This window comes from Hakea prostrata, chromosome 11 (genome assembly GCF_041222555.1).
Source record: "Hakea prostrata isolate BN-2017 chromosome 11, UWA_Hpros_2, whole genome shotgun sequence".
Taxonomy (NCBI): Eukaryota; Viridiplantae; Streptophyta; class Magnoliopsida; order Proteales; family Proteaceae; genus Hakea; species Hakea prostrata.
In genome coordinates, this window is record NC_142610.1 from 18,532,613 (window position 1) to 18,555,740 (window position 23,128).

At 37.2% G+C, this 23,128-nt stretch overlaps 3 protein-coding genes across 10 annotated transcripts; 2 read left to right on the forward strand and 1 right to left on the reverse strand.

The window, feature by feature from the left end:
- Positions 1–1,373: 1,373 nt before the first annotated feature.
- On the reverse strand, positions 1,374–9,198 carry LOC149000568 (transcription factor SRM1-like). 8 transcript variants are annotated; one of them, XM_089139891.1, is made up of 4 exons: positions 9,055–9,198; positions 8,430–8,473; positions 6,621–7,526; positions 1,374–2,185 (listed from the first exon to the last, which is right to left on the reverse strand). In XM_089139891.1, exons 3-4 carry the CDS (start codon positions 7,004–7,006, stop codon positions 1,687–1,689), a joined length of 885 nt encoding a protein of 294 aa, XP_088996017.1. In that variant the 5' UTR covers positions 7,007–7,526; positions 8,430–8,473; positions 9,055–9,198; the 3' UTR covers positions 1,374–1,686. The 8 variants fall into 8 exon arrangements, with proteins under 8 accessions (XP_088996017.1, XP_088996016.1, XP_088996015.1 ...); XM_089139890.1 differs by having other exon boundaries at positions 6,621–7,896; XM_089139889.1 differs by having other exon boundaries at positions 6,621–7,910.
- A 3,057-nt stretch (positions 9,199–12,255) lies between these two features.
- LOC149000569 (uncharacterized) lies at positions 12,256–16,933 on the forward strand. The gene is made up of 3 exons (XM_089139189.1): positions 12,256–13,399; positions 14,506–15,884; positions 16,037–16,933. The coding sequence occupies exons 1-3, from the start codon at positions 12,256–12,258 to the stop codon at positions 16,931–16,933; spliced, it is 3,420 nt and encodes a 1,139-aa protein (XP_088995315.1).
- Positions 16,934–20,931: 3,998 nt separating this feature from the next.
- On the forward strand, positions 20,932–22,765 carry LOC149000570 (E3 ubiquitin-protein ligase). Its single transcript, XM_089139992.1, is given in 2 exon segments — positions 20,932–21,965; positions 21,967–22,765. Coding segments are annotated over 2 exon segments (1,287 nt in total). The 5' UTR covers positions 20,932–21,108; the 3' UTR covers positions 22,397–22,765.
- The last annotated feature ends 363 nt before the right edge of the window (positions 22,766–23,128 follow it).

The following is a 23,128-nucleotide window of genomic DNA, read 5'->3' on the forward strand; positions in this document are numbered from 1 at the left end:
ACAGGGAGGGGGTTGTCGTATTAACGTGCAACTAGCGTTTCAGAAGGATGTTTTGGAGCTCAAATCTACTACCTACTTGGTAGTAAATCAAGATTTTATTTTCCTAACGTACTAGCAGGTTGGGAACTTCTACTCAATTTTGACATCATTTTCACCATGCATTCAAGAAAAGAGTGCCTTTAAACAATGACAATATAGACCTTTTAAAAATATAATGATGGGGTCAAAGAAAGATCATCTTCTACCCTTGAGGGTAGAAAAATTGGACTCGAAGTGGCAGGCATCGGGGTAGTTAAATTGGGACCATGTGGCCATGGCCCCTCTCCCCCCAATTTTTTAAAATTTTTTCCTCTTTTTTTTTCTTCAGAAACTTTGAAATTTCTCTCAGACTTTTCCAAGTGTGAAATATCAATATTTGGGCTCTCGATTGAAGAAAATTTTTAACAATAGAGATAATGGGTAAAAAAATCATTGCGTTTTATGTGAAATATTGGTGCTTAGCTACTCTCGATGTAAAATCCTAGCTCTGCCCTTGGCAGTGGGGGAAGAGGATCTGAACCTTACACAAGATGTGGCCTCTACATTTTAGAAGTGAGATTACACGATATGACCACATCATATATGATTCCTTTCACCCTAGGTCCCTAGCAATAGCTGATCCAAACCTTAGACTACAAAGTTTTCATGGTAGCATAAAATGGGTTTAATTCACTTTTCCAAAATGCCCAATCAAGTTATTTAAGAATAACCCACCTCTAAGCATTAACAAGACAAATTAGAAGTGAGTTTTCCTCATTAATATGCAATAGAAATGTGTGAGAGAAGCATATTCTTCTATTTTTGTAAGTAAAAGATCCCAAATCAATGGTAACACAATGACACGAGATCATTAATGCAACAATTGCCTTTTAGAAATGAAACGAAAGAAAATAAATCTTTTTACATTTCATTAACCAAAAAATTGTCTTCACAAGATTTCTTTCAATCAGTTCACTCCTCTCCCCTATGTCATGTAAATGCGAGGGCATAGGGGCATGGTCAAGTTGGGGGCAAAGGATCTGGACACCCTTCCCCTTGTGTGTCTTGGGTTCTTTTTGATAGATTGGGATGTAAATTACCTAGAGGTTTCAACCTCAATAAATAAATTTCTTCTTCACCTGAAGGAGAAAAAAAAAAAATGCCATCAACTCCACATGGTCAACATCATGCAACGGGTTGGGTTGGGTTGGATTGGATTGAATATCACCACACAGCTAATGCTGAGGAAAAGCAGCATGTAGTTCCACAAATCTTTCTTTTTGATACCAAATATGTCCACAAGAGATTATCAACTTTGCAAAACCATGGCAAAAAACATGCCCTAACCACTGGAATAATACAAATATGAATTGTTCTCTTTACACATTCCTTTGTCTTAGCACCTTCAACCAATACTAATGGTAACCAACAAAACACAAATAGCCTGATCTACCAACTAATTATTTTTCTGTACATGTACATGTAATTCATTTCCTATGGCTTATTTAGGCAAATCTAGTTTTTAAGTCTAGACTAGAATAAGAACCCATAATGGCACTGCATAATCTTTGGTTGCAACTTAGGCTACCCTGATCTGCTCTAAACAGAGAGGACCCATCATGAACTGCACATTCTCTTTCTTTACACACACAGAAACTGAAAATTTAATCACCTATGAGCAGATGTATGAGGCATTGGATATGTCATTGGAGTCATGTTCATTGGGGTACCAGGAACAATAGGTCCAGGTACCAGAGGTCGCACACCGTAGGCCATATGTGGAGGGCCAGGAAGATTTAAAGGAGTACCAACCGCCGAAATGAGGGGGCCTGAAATCGGTTGCCCTATGGTAGTACCATACATGCCAACTCCTGGGGCACCAGCTGGGACCTGAGATGGTGTTTTGGAAGATTTAACTGAAGATCCAGCAGTAGACCCATTTGTTTGACCAGTGATTGGACCTTGGGGTGCTGCTACATCTCCATTACCAACATTTGTAATATCATGGATGCTTGATCTTCTCCTCTCTCTATTCATTGAATTCAGGCGAATAAAATATTTCTGTGCATGACTGGCCACCTGTGTAGGCGTTCTAGACACCACAAAGTTTCGAGAGATGCTCCGCCAATCGCCTTTTCCATATTTTTCCAACCCAAGAAGAAACAACCTGATCCATCCAAAACAAAGGTAGTAAAAAGATAATTCAATAGCAAGAATGGTGAAGCATGACACTAGATCTAAATACAAAGAGTATCAAGTTATGTATCGTCCAATGAACATATCCACAAACACCACCAGAGAGATAGAGGGGGGCAATGGTTTCAATGTTAAAGATGGTTATGACGTAACCAAAGAGGATCTTCTACAAACAAAATTCACCACAAATGAACAACAAATAACTGATTTGAAGAGCCAGGAGGCAATCAATTTGAAGGCAAGTGCAACTGTTAAACACAAGGAGGAACATTTACTTTCAAATGTCTAAAGATGTATCAGCAAAACTATTTAGGTCAGATGTCAACATGGACTCCACAATGTTCAATTCTCAAAGATACATACTCTGTACACATTGATACTTCTGAGCATGGGAAATTCCAGTGGGAAATTGGCATGTGATAAACTGATAATCAAAGGAGTAGGAGTAAGGACAAGATCAAGAGAAAAATGAAGAACTCAATTAAATAAAAATTGACATGCATAAAATTCTGATAGAATAATTAGCAAATAGTAAGTATGGCAGGTTTTTGCAAAAGATTATCTAATCCTCATGGACGAATTTGGAGATGTAATCTTATTGGGAGTACAAAACTTGGAAAGCTGCAGAATTTGAACAGCAATCCATTTGGTTACGAATCAGAATAAAGACTGCTTAGAAGATCAGGAAATAGAAATAAAAACCAGGTTCAGAAATCAAAAGTGAAGATTTTTAGCAAGTGAAGGATTTCTAAATCAATGGATAATGCAGGTCTGAGATAGAACAGAAACCATAAAAAGATTCAGCAATAGAAGTAGAACAGCAATCTGGAACCAGATCTAGAAAATCAGTACCAAAAATGAAGATAGGATGCATAGTGGCGGTGGGATTTTTAGTTCTGATATTATCGAAGCCCAGGACAACAACCAAAAGAATACTGGTTCAAATCTCAAAAGCTAACCTTGTAGTTAATGGAGAAGAAGAACAGGGTTTAGGGTAGCAATTACACATGCAGCCCAACAGCTCAAACTGTTGACTCCAATTGATAGGAGATGTCTTACATAAACATAAGACCCAAAATCTCCTAAATTGAGTCATAGATGCATCACTAATCGCTCTCAACTATTGGCTTAAGAGTAAATAGGCTCAAAACACAATTCTTAAAGCTATAAGTATATTAGTTTTGAAGGGCGGGCCTGGCGCAATGGTGGAGTCTCTCCATTGGGCGCTGGAGGTTGCGGGTTCGAATCAGCCTCTCTGCAAAGCAGGGGTAAGGCTGCCTAGAAAGTCCCTTCCCCAGACCCCACAGTGTGGGAGCTTCGGCACTGGGTGCGCCCTATAAGTATATTAGTTTTACTCGAACACTTAACTACTAAACATGTACTTATAAAAAATTAGGCTCATAATAATGAAACCTAAGAAAAATGAAGGCCTAAAATATATCATAACTAACAAAAGCTTGTTTCAAGCACATTGGACTGACACCAGCACTTTGTAGGTCTCCCAAGTTTGCACCTAGACCTACTTACAGGAGAGATTGATCCAACTACCCCAATACAACTGTGCATCAATTCACACCGCATTCAAGATTTAACTTATAATGAGAGGACAAAAGGGCTTTAGATTTAACATGTCAAATAATAACATTTCCTAACCAATCCCAAATAATCAAGGAAATAAACAGAGATTTAGATGCTGACCACAAAAAGGAAAAACAAAAAATCATGACAACATATACTACATTGGGGGGTCTAGAAACATTCTAGCTGCAGGTTTACAAGGATTAGATCAGATAGCTCTTAAGCTAGAGTGTGAGACAATACTAAAGCATGAAAATCTTGAAAAATAACCTGACACAAGGTTGAAGCAAACCTAGAACTCGGTAATGCCACAAAGGAGAAACCTACTAAAATAATTAAAAAGAGACGTGCCAAAAAAAACACAAATATGAGGAAATTTTCTATTGCAAGAACAGACACAAGCAACATAGGTTCATACAATTTTGAAACTTGCAGTTACTGATAATACCTAGAGGGCTTTGAGCAGAAGATTATATAATCAGCAAAATCCTACACCTTCTGATAATTAGATTAATTAATATTCCAACATAAAAGAGAATGACTAAGCTGAAAAAATATGGAGACACTGACAACTTAAGGGAGCATACAAACAGAATGCCAAAAGAACGCCCAATACACACCTATACATCAAGAAGAAAAGGAAAGAGATCACTGTAACAAGGGTTGTGTTTCAAAGATTGGTGTTCTCAAACAAGATGTCTTTTATATTGTATAAGATTGTCCCTGGAAATTCAGCTACTAAAGCGTCCAATTGAACATTTTAGTTTTCATTTGATTAAACCACCAGCATGATCTTGATACCCCCAAAATAAATAAAAGGATATTATCCATTAGCTGAACAAATTCTGTAATTTACTTGTGTGGATAGTTAGTTTTATCAGTTGTCATGGAACACTTTTTTTTTTTGAGAGGTCTGCCTGTATTTGAATATAGTTTGCAAACTCAATCTTGGAAGTGAACTTAAGGGGTCCAAAAAGCCAAGCTGGACCGAGATCTTGCTGAGATGGGTAAATTCTTTTTTTGCTGATATCAAACCCAGAATAGGGTGGGCAACATAAAACTACACAAAGTTCCAAGATATGCAGAGAACTCAGTATGTTACAAAGATATGACTGAGATATGAACTCCTATGCAATCTAGTCTCAATCAGCCAAAATAAGGAGATACTACTGAGATCTCAGTGAGTTCTCATACCATGCATTTGCCTTTGTGTGTGTGCTGGTAATCACACCAGAAGCTTCTTATTTTCATCAGACACAGACCAGCAAAAGGCTTATTGAAATCCAGGTAGCCCAGGATCTTGAAATTGAAAATGGATGACCATAGATTGTTGTTGTTCTTCCCCCAACCCACCATACTCAAACCCACAATTGATCTGTCCACTGTAATAGTAAATAGCTGTAGCAGACACAGTGAAGTTAAATGCAAGTGCACACGTATTCTGTGGTGCTTCTAGAATAGTTATTGATAGTAATACAGTACAAAGTGAAGGCTCCACAAGGATGGAGGAAGTCAAACGACCTGAAGTAAGAAAAGGCTTTATGTAGCAAGAATGACTAAAAGAACATAAAAGCTAATGGAAGTCGAGAATGGAGTAAGAAAAGGGTTAACACACCTCCAGATAGTACAATGCTTTACTGTAATGTCTGCCATGCTAAGCATATAAACACATACTCGGCAAACAAATGTACACAGGCCAATGCATCCCAAAGTAAGTATTAAATTCTAGAAAGGTACCATTGAATCAGGAAAATCTTTTAGTATATGCTGCAAGCTCTAAAGTCTATTACTTCTGATAACAATGAGAATGGATTTTCATTAATGACCATGCCATGATCCTCAGAGTGTTATCATGAATGGATTGAGGGAACACGTTTAATAACTTTAAGTTGAATTGAAGATGAATGAATGATAATTAGTTGTCTCAGCGCCCAAGCGAGCAACGGGGTTGGGGGGGGGGGGTATCAAGGCGACACCTGGACACCTCTAGGTGCCACCAAAGAGCCTGGACGCCTAGGTGACGCTTGACAACTATGGGAGTGAAACAATTCATTTATTTTTTAGGTCATATGAAGCAAATAGAATTGCAAGAGGATTTGGCTAAATCAAGTGGCAGAGTAACTAACGCTTTCCCCTCAATTGAACAATGCACTTCCAATCTCAGGCACACGAATTTGAATAATGGACTTCCACTCTCGTACAAGAATTTAAAGACTGGTATAGAATCCAGGATCATTCTCCAGTGATACTGATCCCAGTCAGCAGATCCATCTAACATGCAAGAATGAACCCATTTAACTAATCTAGGTCAAAAAGAACTTCATTCCTTTGTTCACCCCTAAGAGAGTGAATGTGTAAGGCCGAAGGTATTCTAATAAAAGCAGAGAATTTCCTTAAGCTTTTGAGTTTCAACACAGATATAATAGAACTGCAAGTTTGCAACTGAGGCATATTATGAAAACCTCGTGGCTTTTCCATTTTAATCCATGTTCCTTGTCATAACATTGATTTGCAAGCCTGATGGTTAATACCTCAGCTTGGGTTCTTCTGTCAGTTAACCAAGCCATAGGAGCCATAGGAGCAGAATAACAGAGAAGAAAGAGACCGTTTTAATAGAATATTAAGTACAAAGCAAGTAGCATCAGGATAAGAACCTGATACAGAGCTGAGAACTGTTCTGCAAAGCATATATAAAATTAAACCATAGCCACTACTACTAATAAAATAGAGCAACCATAACTTATCTCTACCAGAGGCAATATATCAGCATCCAAATACTAAACACCAAACCAAAAAACAAACAAAAAACAAGTACATGTATGCATTACCTGTGTTCTTCCTCAGTCCAAGCTATGCCCTTGCGCCGTTCTTGATCAGACCTTGATGTCTTCCCTCCATGATTAGATTCATTATGAGATTCGCCATATTGACTGCCCTTTTTAGTACTCCCAGCTTCAGCTGCCTGGTCTGTTGAACCATCTGAAGAAGTAGCATAAGATGGCAGAGAAATAAGCCCAGATTCAATTCCATTAATATCTTCAACTAAAAGCTCATAGTGATGTTTGATCTCTGCAACAGTTTTCCCTGGTACATCAGCTGCAATCTTCTCCCACCGATCCACAGAACCCTCAGGATGAATGGCAACAGCATTCTCAAATGCCTTCTCCTGCTGCCAACTCCACAAGAAGCTACTGCTTCTCTCATCTGTAGTCATCTACACTTGTTCAAATCTGTCCAGAACTGTTTCATCCACAGGAGGTAGCTTGAAACGGAAGACAGAAAAGGAAATCTACAACAGAATGAATCCCCAGAACCACAAATGAATGAAAGATTTGCTTTCAATTTCTATATGATTCTTTCACCCTTTTCAGGAGTATCTGCAAAGGGATGGATGTCAAAGGACTCCTGGTTTTCTATATTGTATCTTGAAAGTTGGAACTAAATTGTTTCTGTAAAAGATATGAATACCAACTAGTAAATTGGTCAACCAGAATTGTTCAGTTCCAGACCTGTATCTATAAAACAACAACTCTTTTTCCAGGGATATAGTTGCAGAGAGCAGATGTTTCAGAATTGAGGTAAGAAAACAGAATTAACCAAAACAATCGCCCAGAGAATCAAATTGAACTGTATAGAGCTGGAGACAACCCCCCAGGACAACGAAACAAGGAAGAATGGAATTCAGTGGTGATTATCTCCACAATAGGAGTAGGATTTCTGGAAGAATTCAGGACCTATTAACAAAACGGGTGAAACACTTAGTTAGATAGAAGTTCATGAAAATATCTTCTTATAATAAAAATTCATAATAAAAGATGGTGTGGGTCAAAGAAAAGAAAAGAAAATATAAATGGTGGGCAGTTCAATCAGTAGAAGACTAGTGATTATAGATAATGAAATGTGACAAAGACAACAAAGAAACCAGGACCATAAATAAGAAGAGGGAAGAAATGGTATCTCTATTAAGGGTTTGCAATGATTTTAAAAATTGCTTTTCCAATAGAAAAAGCCGTTCACCATAAATTCCCTTCATAATCACTGTTTCAACAACACAGGCCCACAGAAATTCATCCTTCATAGAGTCCCATGTCTTGTTCCCTTTTGCTGATTAAACACAACTATGAGAATCAAACCATTAACAAAATACACTTTTCCGCATGGACATATAATTACAATCAGTACAACAGTCAAAAAAATTTCTTCAGATTCAAACAACATATATTAACACCAAAGCGCCAGAAAACCCCACCTCCCAAAAAAAAAAAAGAAGAAAAGAAAAGAAAAACCTTCTTTTTCCTCTGATAAGGACCCTTGCAGTAAATTCCACGCATCATTCCTAGATACTAATCATGATTGAGAACACCCTCAATAGATTTCCCACTCGTTTCACTGTTCAAACCTCACATTGATAGTCAACAACAATAAAGAAATGTTGCTAATTTTAATAAGAAGGACAACAGGTTCTTTTTTTTTTTTTTTTCAATTTTCTTCTTGCTTGCTCAGAGGAAATCGCAAAGTAAAGTTGGGGGAAAGAAAAAAGAAGAAAAAGAAAACTGAAATGAACATTCGACTTCCAATATTTTTCAGTTAAGAACAGATTTTTTTCGTTTTCGATTTCCGGCTAAACAGAAGCTAACCTTTAGCAAGCAAGATCTTCCACCGGTTCTTTAAACCTTCAATTCTGGAAAAATAGCAAAATGACAGAAAAGTACCCAAAATCAGTAACACATTCTATAATTAGCCGTCACCATTAATTTCAAAATTTTCTAGTTATGATTCATAAGGCCGTTTTGTAGACCAGCATGAAAAATACTGACCCCAAACCTGATAAACCTCTAATCTATCACTACAGCAGAAAGGAAAAAAAAAGGAAAAGATGGAATTCTTACGTGAGGAAGGAAATAACCCAAAACGCAGAAGAAAACCACCAGTCGTAAAGAGAATCAAATTAGAAAACCCAGAAAATAGATGGGCCAAAAAGCTATGAGAAAACAAAATTTGATGAATTAAGGACCTCGAAAAAGGAATGAAATTACAAGGGTAGGGCTAGAAATTAGATGATAATGATGGGTTATCTTGAAAGATCGAAACAAGGGCTGGTGGTATTAGGGTCCCATGACAACTACTTGCAGGAACAGCTGGGATTGAAAAGACGCCCAACTCAGTTAAAGTGTGAAACTGGAATTTGGCAAATACCCATTAACATAATCACATCTGATAAAAGAAAGTAGAGAGAGAATAAAAAATAGAGCAGTAATTCACCCATTTGATTCTCCCTCAGCAAGAAATCATCGAGTGAAAATGGTTTCGTCTCTCTTTCCAGTCTCTCTTTCCAGTTGTTGCGTAGTTGCAGCATTTATAACTTCATTTCAGCTCTCCATTTGTTTTAAAGGGAGATTTTCAAAAACCACTTTTTGGATATGGATTTTGTTTATTACCCAAAAAAAAAAATGGAATTTATCCTAAAATAACCTGTTTTCCGGACACGATACATTCAGGAGATCAAGCGTTAAATTGCTTTTCTGAATTGGCGCATATTTTCTATCAAAAAATAAAATTTGGTAGCTGATTTTTTTTTTCTAAATTACAAAATTAGTTACTTTCTGGACTGTCTTTCTAAAAGTAGAGATTCAATGTTTTAATTAACAAAACTAGTTAAAACTATGGATGTGAATGGTTTGGTTTGAGGCAGTTTTGATTCAAATGTAATGGTTTCAAGTTGAAAATATCAAAACCCAAATAGAAACTATTTGTAAAATAACAACTTCAGTTTGATGCAACTGGTTGAGTTGACTAATGGTTAAATTTCGGTTGAATTGGTTTAACATCATTACAAGCCTATTATCAAACCACTATAGCTCATTTCAAAGTTCAAAATTATATGGATTTTAGATGTTGGCTTATGGGTTTAAGATCCAAACAAAACAACTATTTTTAACTTTCTTACGTCTTTAAAGAGTAAAATAAACTCAAAATCTTATTAAAAAGATAACACATGAGATATCAATATAGAATCATAGCTACATACAAAATATCATTTTAATTGAAAAAAGTTTATTAATTGATACATAAAGTATAAAAAAAGATTATTCTAAAAGAATAAGCAAAAAAGTAATAAATAAATAAAAAATAAATAAAAACCCTAAAGATTACTAAATAATGGGAATGATCTAGCAGAGGTCTTAGCGACTGAAAAGACAGTAACACAGTAACAAAATGGTCCTAGATTTGATGAAAATTGTTTGTTTAATGATTGTTAATAGTCAATAACACGTGTTCACATATTTATCTCACAGTTGAAGTTTCTTAAAAAACCAAAAGATTCCTAAATGATGGGAAATGATCCAGTTGAGGTCTTAGTGACTAAGAAAACAATAATAGGAATAGATTCAGATTTCATAAAAATTGTTTGTCTAATGATCGCTAACAATAGTCAATAATACTTGTTCACGTATTTATCTCACATTTGAAGTTTTGAAGAGAAAGTGTATTCATGCAAGCAAACAAGAGGGAGAAAACTAAGAAAGGACAGTGTAATTGTAAAGGTACGATTATAAAAGGGTCAAAGCTAATAACTAAAAACCAACATAATTCTAACGAGTTACAACAATTGATTTGGGTAATGGCTCAGTACATTCAATTCGAACTAACAGGGGTCACTAATAGGTTAACCCGAACCAACACAAAACTAACGGGTTGTGCTTCAGAACTGCCTACGGTCGAGATCAACGTCTGTTTTGCAAAAGGATGAAAACCCACTTTTGAGAATTTTGAGAGTTTGTTCATGTATATGATCTATCAGGTGTTCATATCTTCTTTGAAAACAATAGTGCTTAAGGCTTTTCCTATCCTAAGCTACCAATTGGGGTTTGTTATTGACTTGAAGAGTGGGTTTTGATCCTCTTCACTGTCATGTTTTGCCATTTTTCTACTTTTTATACATTCTCTTAGTTTGTAATTTCACTGCATTCTCTAGAATTCTCTTATCTACCACATGAGGGTGAAGAGACAGCAACAGAATCTCCAGATTTACAAAATGTCTATATTTCAGAAGGAGATGAGACTGCAGCAGGATCTGTTGCTACTTGGATATTGTTCAGAAAATGGTTGATGATGTTGCACAAACAATCTTCTAGCCAAGCATCAAATGAAACTTTGGAGGCTGCATGCACCATCTGAGAGTAAAATTTCATTGAAAGAGTTTGAAGACTGGATGCCCATGAAGTACCTGGATTATTTTCAGTCAATTTGGCCATTCTACTGCAGAACAGTCAGGTTCCTTTGAAACAAAAAACAAATATCATTGGATAATGAAGTTCTATTATGGGAGTGGTGTTCATTAGCAATCAAGTTTTGGAAAAGCATTGATACTTGAAGACACTGAGATTACTCTAGCTTGCCAAATAAAGGGAATGAATTAGTTGCTCACCTACCTTTGATTTGGCTTAGTATCTGAAATGTGTTTTAGTTAGTTTCTAACATTTTTTTTTTAGAAGAAAATTTCTAAAACTTATGCTTATACACAGATGTCTTAAATGACAATCTTCATCCCTGTAAATTGAAAAATCTGTTCTTCAACAATACCCTTAGATGTATTCTCACTAACTCTTATGCTGGTATAAGATCTACGCGACCGGGCAGTGTTCTCCTATTATCTTTTCCCCCCAATTTTCTCAAATGATCTTCATCTTCTCTCCCCTAGCCCTTCTCACCCTGTATATTGGACATAGCTGCTAGCTCTCCATGCCCAATCTATATTTTCCCTTCCATGAAATTACTTTAGATGCCTATTCATGAAATGATAATGAGTTGTGTTAGAACCCAACAATATTCAAGTATCATGAGGATTGCATGAAACAGAACTGGGTGAAGTGACTATACTAATTTGTGGGAACATAAGTGCTTCAAAATTTGTTAGAGAATGTCTACTCTATGTTGTTAAAATCACCCAAAAAAACAAATGATAAAACTCCAAATGACAAAAATAAGATATTGGAGGAAATCAATCACATTGAAAGAACAGGTGACGAAATTGTATGTTTCAAAGACCAATAGTGAATTATATTTCTATAATTTCTCTCATGATCATTGAGAGCAATGTGAAATTTTTCCATGGGGATGATTGTGTTTCACGATAGGATTCATTATATTTTATATGTTTTGGATATATTTACTTACTTTTGAGGGACATTTAAATGTCTATTGTCAAAGTATATTAAGGATGATAGACCGTCAATATGAAATGTAATATTATAGTCCTTTCATATTCTATATTTGATACATTGATAATATAAATACATGTCTTATCTCTCTTAGAGATGAGGATTCCATTTACTTTAATATGGTATCATGAGCACGGGTTATTTCTCAGTAAATTGAGTCTTGGTTCTTGCGTTCTTTTCTGTTTCTTCTCTTTTTTTTTTTTTTGAGTTCTTTTCTAGGGTTTGCCCTCTGCATTTGTTCATGGCTTCTGACTCCGTCACCTCTGATTCTTCCGTTTCTGCTACAACATCACAAATTGCTGCCTCAATTCCATTCTCAAGTATGCATCATTATCTTTCGATCAAGCTGTCCGGTGAAAATTATCTCATATGGAGATCTCAATTTCTACCTATTCTCAGCACTTCTGGATTTATGAGTCTTGTTGATGGTTCTCAACTACCTCCATCACCGTTCTTGGATCCTACAGCTGAAAATCCAGTGGCAAATCCGGCGTATCTCACTTGGAATCATCAAGATCAAGTTCTCCTCAGTTGGTTACTATCTTCTTTGACTGATACGGTTCACTCGCAAGTTGTCGGTTTGCGTACTTCTCGCAAGGTTTGGCAAGCTCTGGCTTCCACTTATGCCTCTGCATCTCAAGCCAGAGTTATGCAATTACGGATGCAACTCCACACGATTCGAAAAGGTTTTGATTCTATGTCTACTTATTTGTTAAAGATCAAGAAGCTTTCTGATGATCTCGCTTTAGCTTCACAGCCCCTTTTTGAATCTGATCTACCTCTTTACATTCTTGGTGGTTTGGGGTCCGATTACCAAGCTTTTGTGACCTCTGTCACAACTCGTGATACTCTTGTCAAATTGGCTGATCTACATGGTTTGTTGTATTGTGAAGAAATGCGTGTTGCAAATGCTTTTCAAGATCTTACAAATTTGTCTGTAAATTTGGCTTCCACCACTTTGGATAATGGTTCTTCAAGAACATCAAGAAATTCCCCTGTTTCTCGCCAATTTTCTGGCACTCGTGGATTTAGATCTTTTGGTCGATCCAAGAGAGGGAATTTTCAGGGAGGGCGACCCACTGGTAGATCTGGCTACTCTCAAGGTCGTATATATTGTCAATTGTGCGATAAACCAGGTCATCATGCCAAGATTTGTTATCAACTTTCACAAAATTCTGGTCATAGTGCTATGCCCTTTACACCTCAAGCTCACACTGCCTGGTCATCCGCTTCTCCTCAATCTCAGCTTCCTGTTCACTCTGGCAATGTTATGAACTGGATACCTGATACAGGAGCATCTCATCATGTCACTTCTGATCTAAGTTCTATCAGTTCTCCTTCAGAATTTTTGGGTAATGATACTGTTAGAATTGGAGATGGCTCGGGTATGTATATTCAACACTCTGGTGACTCTTCTTTTCAACTTGCTGATAAATCTTATAGTCCTGAACACCGTACTTCATGTTCCTTCGCATCACACAACTTACTCTCTCTGTTCATAAGTTTGCAACTGATAACCATGTCTATTTTGAATTTCATGCAAATTATTTTCACATTAAGGATCCTTGCTCGGGCCATGTCCTCCACACCGGACCTGTTGAACATGGTATGTACAAACTTCTTGTGGTGATGTGTTCTAAGGATTCTGTTTTGGCATTATCTGCTTTGCATTCTTCTCCAGATTTGTGGCATTTTAGACTTGGTCATGCTCAATAATATCCAACAGTGAATAGGCTAATTAGGCATTTTCATTTGCCTTCTGTTGGTATTCCAACTACATCAGTTTGTTCTTCTTGTCAGATAGGAAAATCTCATAAACTTCCTTTTAATAGATCTGGTATGTTGTCTACTGCTCCTCTTCAGTTAGTGTACTCTGATCTTTGGGGGCCTTCTCACACACCCTCTACTGAAGGACATCGTTTCTATGTGTCTTTTGTGGATGATTACACTCGCTTTACCTGGATATATCCTATCTCTCATAAATCTGATGCTTTCCAAATTTTTCAGATTTTTAAAGTACTTGTTGAAAATATGTTCTCTTCTACTATCAAGTTTTTTCAGTCTGACTGGGGGGGTGAATATCGTAGTTTCTCTTCTTTTCTTCAAAGATGTGGTATTCATCACAGACTCTCCTGTCCACATACGTCTGAACAAAATGAAAGGGTAGAAAGAAAACATCGACAAATTGTTGATATGGGGCTGACTTTGTTAGCTCATTCTAGCTTACCCCTTCGGTTTTGGGGGGATGCTTTTACTACTGCTGTTTTTCTAATAAATCGTTTACCCACTGCTGCCTTAAATTTTGACTCTCCTTTTTATAGAGTTTTTCATCGTCATCCCGATTATAATTTTCTTCGAGTTTTTGGATGTTCTTGTTTTCCCATGCTTCAGTCTTTCAATAAACACAAACTTGCTTTTCGTTCTACTCCTTGTGTTTTTCTTGGCTACAGCCCCAAACATCATGGTTATAAATGTTTGAATACTTCTACAGGGAAAATCATCATTTCCAGGCATGTTGTTTTTAATGAATCCCACTTCCCTTTTCATGATTTCTCTTCTACTGTTCCTCCCTCTCTTGCTTGTCCTATTCCCTGTTCTGGTCACTCTGTTTCTCTGCCTTCTGGGGTAGTATGTAGTTCTCCTGCTGTTGCTGTATTTTCTGGACAGCATCCTGTTTGTTCTACTATGCCACGTTCTTCAGCACCTGCAAGTTCTCTCAATCAGTCTGGTTTGTTCTCTGAAGACCTGTTACAGCAGCATACTGGGCAGCCTGTGTTTTCACATACGTTGAAGCATTCTGATGTGCAGCCTATACAGCATGATTCTTCAAATGGTCTTGTTCCACCGGCTGCCACTGTGGTGTCTCCTCATTCAGTTGATTGTGTTGCTCAAGTGGTGTCAGCTGCTTCAACAGTGCACTCTCCAGATGTCTCTTGTTGTTCTCCAGTTGATCTATGTTCAAAAGATTTACATTTTTCTGGTACTTTACCTGTTAATGGTTCTGTAATAACTAATGGACTAGATTGGACTCTTGATGGGCTTGCTCATAATTTTGTTTTAAATTCTGCTGGTTCACCTACTATGATTCCTACTGTTGATAATGGTTTGTTATCTCATGGGCTGAAAGTTGTTGCTGGGCCCATCACTGATTCTATGGTGGACTTATCTGATAATGGGTTAAATGTTGCTGCTGGGCCCATCGTTGAATCTTCAGTGGCCTTACCTCCTACACGTACTCACTCTATGCTCACTCGCTCACAGGATGGAACTCGAGTTCCCAAAATTCCTAAGAGTTACTTTGCCACTAAGCATCCCTTACCTGTTGCACTTACTGTTGCTGCCATTAGTGATCTTGAACCAACATGTTTTAGTCAAGCTTTTAAGTCTATTGTTTGGCGCCAAGCTATGGACAATGAGTTTAATGCTTTACTTGTTAATAAGACATGGGTTCTCACTCCACCACCGACTAATCGTCGCATTATTGGCTGTAAATGGTTGTATCGCATTAAGCGCAAGTCGGATGGTACTATTGATCGTCACAAGGCCCATTTGGTTGCCAAAGGCTACACTCAGGAATATGGTCTTGATTATGAAGAAACGTTTAGTCCCGTTGTCAAACCGACAACTATTCGCATTATTCTTGCCCTAGCCGTCTCTTCAAATTGGAGTGTTCGCCAGTTGGATGTTAATAATGCTTTTTTGCATGGTTCTCTTTTAGAGGATGTGTATATGCACCAACCACCTGGATATATGGATTCTCAATTTCCATCTCATGTTTGCAAACTTCAACGGTCCTTATACGGTCTTAAGCAGGCACCTCGGGCTTGGTTTCACCGCCTCAGTACTTTTCTTCTTCAAATTGGCTTTGAGGTCTAAGACTGACTCGTCTCTCTTCATCCGAGCACATTCTACTACACCCTTATATGTTTTAGTTTATGTGGATGATATACTTGTCACTGGCCCTTCTTCTCCGATGATTACTGAGCTTATTCATACTCTTTCCATGGAGTTTTCTCTAAAAGATCTTGGTGACGCTTCGATATTTCTTGGGAGTTGAGATGATACCTCTTGCTTCTGGTATTCTTCTCTCTCAACAGAAATACATCTATGGATTATTATCTCATGCTGGCTTCTTGGATGCTAAGCCCATTTCTACACCCATGGTGGCTTCTCTTCACTTGACCTCTTGTGGAAAGCCGTTAGCTGATCCTACCCTATATAGAAGCTTGGTAGGGGGTCTCCAGTATGTTACACTTACAAGACCGGACTTGTCCTTTTCAGTCAATAAACTTTGTCAGTTTCTTGCTGCTCCAACAGAGACTCATTGGCTTGCTCTAAAGAGGCTCTTAAGGTATCTCAAGGGGACCATTCTTTTTGGCCTTCATCTTACTTCTTCCACCACTACTAATTTAGAGGCTTATTTTGATGCTGACTGGGCTGGTTGCCCTGATGATAGAAAGTCTCAAGGTGGATTTCTCATCTTCTTTGGCTCCAACTTAGTTTCTTGGCAATCACGCAAACAACCGAATGTTGCTCGTTCTAGTACGGAGAGTGAATATCGGGCCCTTGCTTTGGCTACTACTGAGCTTACTTGGATACAGTCTTTGTTAAAAGAGTTGGGTGTTTTTCAAGCTCATTCCCCACGTCTTTGGTGTGATAATGTTGGTGCTACTTATCTTTCTGCCAACCCGGTCTTTCATGCTCGTACCAAACATATTGAGATTGATTTTCATTTTGTTCGTGATAAAGTCGCCAAGAAAGATCTTGTGGTTCGCTATATTTCTACTAGTGAACAAATTGACATCCTTACCAAGGGTCTATCTCCCACTCGTTTTCCGCTTCTTCGTTCCAAACTCAAGGTTCTTAAAGGACCCTTGACTTTGAGGGAGGGTATTAAGGATGATAGACCGTCAATATGAAATGTAATATTATAGTCCTTTCATATTCTGTATTTGATACATTGATAATATAAATACATGTCTTATCTCTCTTAGAGATGAGGATTCCATTTACTTTAATAAAGTATGGCGGCAAACAAAATATCTCGCTTTATTCAATATTTATATGGGCAAAGAAAAACTGAGAATTGTTAAAAAAAAAAATTGCCTATAAAAAACGTAGACCAACAAAAAAAATTCTTCTTTTTTTGTTTTGAAGAAAACATATCTGATTGATGGAAATGTAAAAACCATGATTTGCATCAGAGAAATTGAGATGAAAGTCAAGTTGGAAGATCTGCTTGATTTAAATACACTGCCACAAGCTGCTAAAGTTGATGGTTTGGGGACATCAGTTTTTTCTAAAATGAGCTGTAGGAGTCCCGACAGCTCCTTTTGATTTAATTGATTTTTTGGCAGCAAATTGAAGCAATGAAAGTCACTGAGTCTCTTAAAATTTGTCTGTACTTTTTTTTTTTAATGATGAAAAGAAAATAAGCAAAAGTAATGTTGGGAAATTATATTACAAATTCTAAAAATATAATAATTGAATTGCAATACAATTGAAAATTGAAGATTCTTAACTAAACTGAAGAACTTGATGTTGCAAATGAACGAACCACCAACAGACGAGGTTGAATCACACTTTAAATGTTGCCTTTAGCGGGCAGATCCGAGGAATCGGTTCAGATCACCGAATCTTAAATGGCCTTTTTAAAGGGTGAAATCGAGACAGCTCTGCACCCAAACCGGCAATAGTTTTAGGGCCCTCTCCCACCAACTTAATTTATTAACTCCAGATTTGATCTATAGTTTGATCTCGTTGATCCCGGACTCTGTCCGGCCCTAAGGTAATTAATGCATCCCACTACCAAAGGTTTTTTGCAACACTACATCTAAGATAAATCAACCTCCAATTAAAAAATGAGGTAACTATTCTAGTCTCTTCAAGGAGTCAAAAGATACAGCACAACACTAAGATAAACTCAAAGGGAAGAAGAAAAAAAACTTCGTGAATAAATAAATAACTAATAATGCAAGTGTGAATAGTATATGAATTGCATACAATTGCAATGACGGACTTGGGTTTATGTAAGCCTAAACCACACATTTTGAGATTCTCATGATAATGAATTAGATCATTGAATTGTATTGACTCATCTCCCTCACAAATAGGAGAATCAATGACATTATCCATTCTTCACTAATGGGAATAAATCACCTTGATCTAATATCTTCACTAAATAGAGAATTAATTATCATATTCACCTCATTACCATGAATTGAAATTAATTCATTTAACAACCTTAACCCCGCTTGTGGTAATGAACATGAATGGTCATGAAAGTGCAATAAGAATTTAAGGTCAATAGCTTGAATTTGAGTAAATTACACCTAATAAACATATATACCTCATCATGAACATATCTACCTCATCTAAATGTGTGATGGTGGAATATCATTTTTAGTATCGATCAAATTAGTTAAAATGCAAAGCGGACCAACCCAAGGCTAATGGAACAGGGTATGGTTGGGGATTGAAAAACCTATTGGTTTCCAACTGGTTTGGTCCACCTATTAGTGGTTTGTTAGTCCAAACCAATTGACCAAACCGCTAATTGAACCAAACCATTAAAAAACCCAAGAGGTAAGATCCAAGACCCTAATACCATTCTTAATTTGAAAGAGGTGAAACAGTTTTGATAACGGGTTGGTAAAAGTCTCACACCGATACAATCTGAACCCAACCAATACCTAAAAAGCATCAAGTCAAAACCTAAGTGAAACTGAAATTTTTGTAATGATTTGTGGTTTTTGTTTGGTGCTTTCAATTTGAGAAATTCAAACTGAACTTGACCCAGACAGAACTATTGACACCCCTAGTACGATGAAAGGATTTACACTCCCTTCAAAGAAAACTCAGTAAACACCATTACTTCTTAGTTCTTTTTTTGGTTGCCAACTCAGTTTACTAAACAGGTCAAGAGTGACAATCCAAGGGTGGGTAGATGTTTCCATCAAGGAGATCTTTTGCATCCATCAAGGATTAAGAAAATTATTTGATTAGCTATTTTTAGGTTTCCTTGGACCAACCCCCTTATTACTTCTTAGTTCTTACTACAAGGTCAAGAGTGACAATCCAAGGGTGTATATGTTTATAAAAAATCTCTTCTATCAACAATTTAGAAAATTATTTGATTAATTACTTTTAGGTTTCCTTTACAATAATAGCAACTCAATGTGTCAACTAACAAAATTAATCAAAACTGACCTTGAGAGTTTACAAAACTAACTAAAATAGTGATTTTTCATCCCATTTTGACATTAAGGGTGTATATGTCGCTATTGTTAGTTTACCCCTAAAACTAACAATAGCGACACATTGGGCAACAATAAAAGAAACTATGAAAAAAAGAAAAAAAAAAAAAAAGGTGAGTTGGGTTGCAGGAAAAAGGTGATGGTTGCTTAATAAACCGATATAGTTAATTTTAGAGATAAAATTTTTATTTTTATTTTTTTATTTTATTTTATTTTTTTTGTTACAAAATGGGGATAAAAATGTTTAAAAAGATGAAAAATCACTATTTTGATAAATTTTATAAAGTCAAAGTTAGTTCTAGGACCCACCAATAAATATTGAGAAAAAAATAAAAAAAATTAGTGGGGTCCATCCTAGGTCTCACCTCTGGGCCCAGTTTTGAGTGTGAGGATTGAAGCGATAAAAATGCTTTTTTGTTGTTACAAAACGGGGATAAAAATGTTTAAAAAGATGAAAAATCACTATTTTGATAAATTTTATAAAGTCAAAGTTAGTTTTAGGACCCACGGGTTAGGGCGATAAAATTTATTTTTTTAAAATATTTTATTATTTTTACTTGTAAGCCCCACATAATTTGTGGTTGTAACCCCACATAGTTTTAGTTGGTTTTATTAACTCAAACATTGAGTGGCTATTTTTGTTCAGGCAAACCTACAAGCAAGAAGGGTATTTCAGGTCATTTTGAATTGAAATTTGACATGTAACTTAATTTGAGGTCAATAAATACATTGGGAGTGTTATTTTGACATAAAACATCATTTGACCTAAAGTTTATAATTAGCACATGTTCGGCTATATGTGGGCAAAACTGGAAGTTTGGAAAATTCATATAAACTAATGTAAATATGCAAAGAGAATACAAATACACAATTAGTAAAAGAGATGTACTAAAGTTTACAATTAATTATACAATTATGTTGAGTATGACTCATGCTTCACATATTGTTGCCGACGGACACGGGGTCCTGCTCCCTTGAGCGGGCGGGGGTCCGGGGAGGCCGCCCCGGTAGGGGTGTGGGGGCAGCACCCCTGGAGCTTTTAAAGGCCCTATGTCATTTTGGCAAAACGCGAACAAAAAATCGGCGAAAAACAAACGAAATGCTGTTATATATGGCAAATGTAGCGATATATCGCCGACACAGGGCGATATGTCGCCAATATTTGGTATATATCGTGTCGTTGGGGGGAGTTGTGTCGCCCCCCAGCGACATGGAGACATATCGCCCTGTGTCGGCGATATGTTGCCGACATAGTGAACCATGCCTACAAGTAGTTGATTAAGCATTTCTCAAAAAAAGGAGTTTGGATCATCTCCACATTAAGGTAGAAGTTAGAACATTAATGTACTCTCATGATACTCTTCCCTACACAATAGTAGTGGGACCCACTAACAATCTTGAGAAAATTTAAAGTTTCACTGGGGCCCACCTTCGCATGTGAGGACGAATCGCTCAATACTCATCCTTTCGTCGGCTAGTGACTACAAATTAAAGGAAGTCGATAGGGTTAGGGTAATAAGATTTATTTTTTAAAAGTATTTTATTACTTTTACTTGTGGGCTCCACATAATTTGTGGTTACAAGTGAAACCCGTCAGGTGTGCACAGTCAGCCATCCGTAGGGGAGATGATCCAGATTCTCCTAAATATCAGCGTGCTTCAAACCTGATTGCGTCGGTGCTCTTCGAAGCAGACATGCAAGCTTTTGGATCGTGGCAATGAGTCTCCAATTTCGCTTTCTCTTCTACTTCCCTTATCATCTCTCCATCTCTCTCTATAATAAACCCTCCTTCCTATTTTTCTTTATTTCAGAACTTCACTGAAATCCAAATTCCAACCATGCCTTCTTCTTCTCCTCTCCTTCCTTCTTCACTTCCCAAACAAAATCTCCAAACCCTTTTAGATTCGGCTCGTCCTTTCATTCGTGGCGAGCTTGAATTGGTTGATCCTAAACTTCCTTCTCTCGTTGCTGTCCTCCGCTCTGTAGGCGCCGCCGAATGCTGGCACAAACACGGCAGTTTCTTTGATCACCTGCTCGACACTTACAGAATCCTCAAGCTCTGGAAGAACCCAGATTCCGTTGCTCGTTGTGGTCTCTTCCACTCTGCTTACTCCAATTCTTATGTCAATCTTGCCATCTTCGACCCATCAACCGGCCGCGACACCGTTCGCGGCCACGTTGGTGATGAGGCCGAGCGGCTAATCCATCTCTTTTGCGTTGTGCCACGACAAACCCTTATCCATGATGATCTCCTGTTTCATTACACCGATTCAGAACTCGTCGAACATCTTAAACTCTCGGAGATTTCATTGAAAAACGCTAAAGAGAAGGATTTGTTTGATTACGAAGAAGGTTGGAGGAAGAAGGTTCGTTCTCTTCTCCCACCGGAGGGGGTCAAGGTGAAGCACATAAAGACCGGTGAAGATCTAGTAGTCCCGCGACGGATAGTTGCGCTTTTCCTGATGATGACTATTGTGGATTTTAGTGATCAGTTATTTGGGTTTCAGGATAAGTTGTTTGAGAATTCGAATGGTCGGCTTGATTTCTCCGGCAGTAATGTTGCCGCCGGATTATGGCCCGGCGACGGAAAGCCAGGGCTTTGGATGAATTCATTGTCAAGAATGGGTGCTTTGTATAGTTTGATTGTTAGGGAAGAGGAGATCTTCTTGGAAGAGAGGAAAATGGCTGGTGGGGTTTTGGCAGGGAGAGAGGTTTGAAGAAATTGAGCTTGTGATTCCACCTGTTTTTGATAACTGTACTAAGGTCTTGGATGCAGGAGAGCAGATAGAAGCAAGGGATTTGTATTGGGAAGCTGTTTGTGAAGGTTCTAAAATAGGTTTGGATAAGGTTGAGGAGCTATTGAAGAACTGTATCAAGAAGAACCCATTTATTGGAGAGCCTCATGTGGTGTTGGCTCAGGTTTATTTGCTCAAGGAAAGATTTGAGGAAGCTGAGAAAGAAGCTGAAAAGGGTTTGATTCTCATGTTGGAATGGGGAAGTCCTTGGGATAAAAGAATGCAATGGGAAGGATGGATTGCTTGGACTAGGGTTTTGTTGATGAAAGCTGAAGAGAAGTCTTGGCCTCAGACTGGTTGGGGTATCCTCAACTTGGGGCTTGTAAAGTAAATTTGAAAGTTTTATGTGGTCTTTTTAAGTAGCATGGAAACAGAGTATGATGAATAAGAATTCTCTTGATCAGCCAAGAGAAACTTGAGTGCTGTGAATCTTGTGATGATGAATAAGCTTTCTGTAACTCCTGAACTCTCTCTCTTAGCTATATGTATACAAAATTACAAATATCCTCTGATGTGCATGCACAATTTGCATCCTAGTGTGTTCATGCTATCCCATATCTTGCCTTCGACCTGGTTTGAGAATTTAGGTTTGGGTTTGTTGGTGGATCTATAGCATATAATATTTGAGAGAATATTACATATACATTTCTTGGTTTTTCAAATTATTACATTCACATCTCTTAAAATTTATTATATTCCAAATGTCCCCAATGGCTAACACAATTAGATTTAAATAGAAGAAAAAAAAAATATTTATCCTTATTAAATCTTTTTATAAATGAGGAAAAAAAATTGAAAAATCAGTAATGGTTGCTCTTTACCCCTTCCTACTCCCATTTTTTTCCCTCTCTTTTTCATTGAACGCCAAAACTTTGAGATTGAGGGTAGTTTTTGAGAATACAGTGGAGGATGGTCATCACTTAACCTTGATATTTTGACACTAGGAATGTGTTTGATTTATAATTGAAAATATAAAGGATGTAAACAAAATAAAATAAATTCAAAAAAATATAAATGTAATTGATAAATTTCAAGGAGTGTTATTATGAGAATTTTTTTTTTG

Coding starts and splice junctions, on each gene's coding strand:
- LOC149000568 (XM_089139891.1), bottom strand. CDS start 7,006: ATGACTACAGATGAGAGAAGCAGTAGCTTCTTGTGGAGTTGGCAGCAG. Junction 2,186..6,620: donor TGGACTGAGGAAGAACACAG/GTAATGCATACA, acceptor TGGATGGATCAG/GTTGTTTCTTCTTGGGTTGG.
- LOC149000569 (XM_089139189.1), top strand. CDS start 12,256: ATGGCTTCTGACTCCGTCACCTCTGATTCTTCCGTTTCTGCTACAACA. Junction 13,400..14,505: donor TAGAATTGGAGATGGCTCGG/GTATGTATATTC, acceptor ATACTTCTACAG/GGAAAATCATCATTTCCAGG. Junction 15,885..16,036: donor TTCTTCAAATTGGCTTTGAG/GTCTAAGACTGA, acceptor TTTCTCTAAAAG/ATCTTGGTGACGCTTCGATA.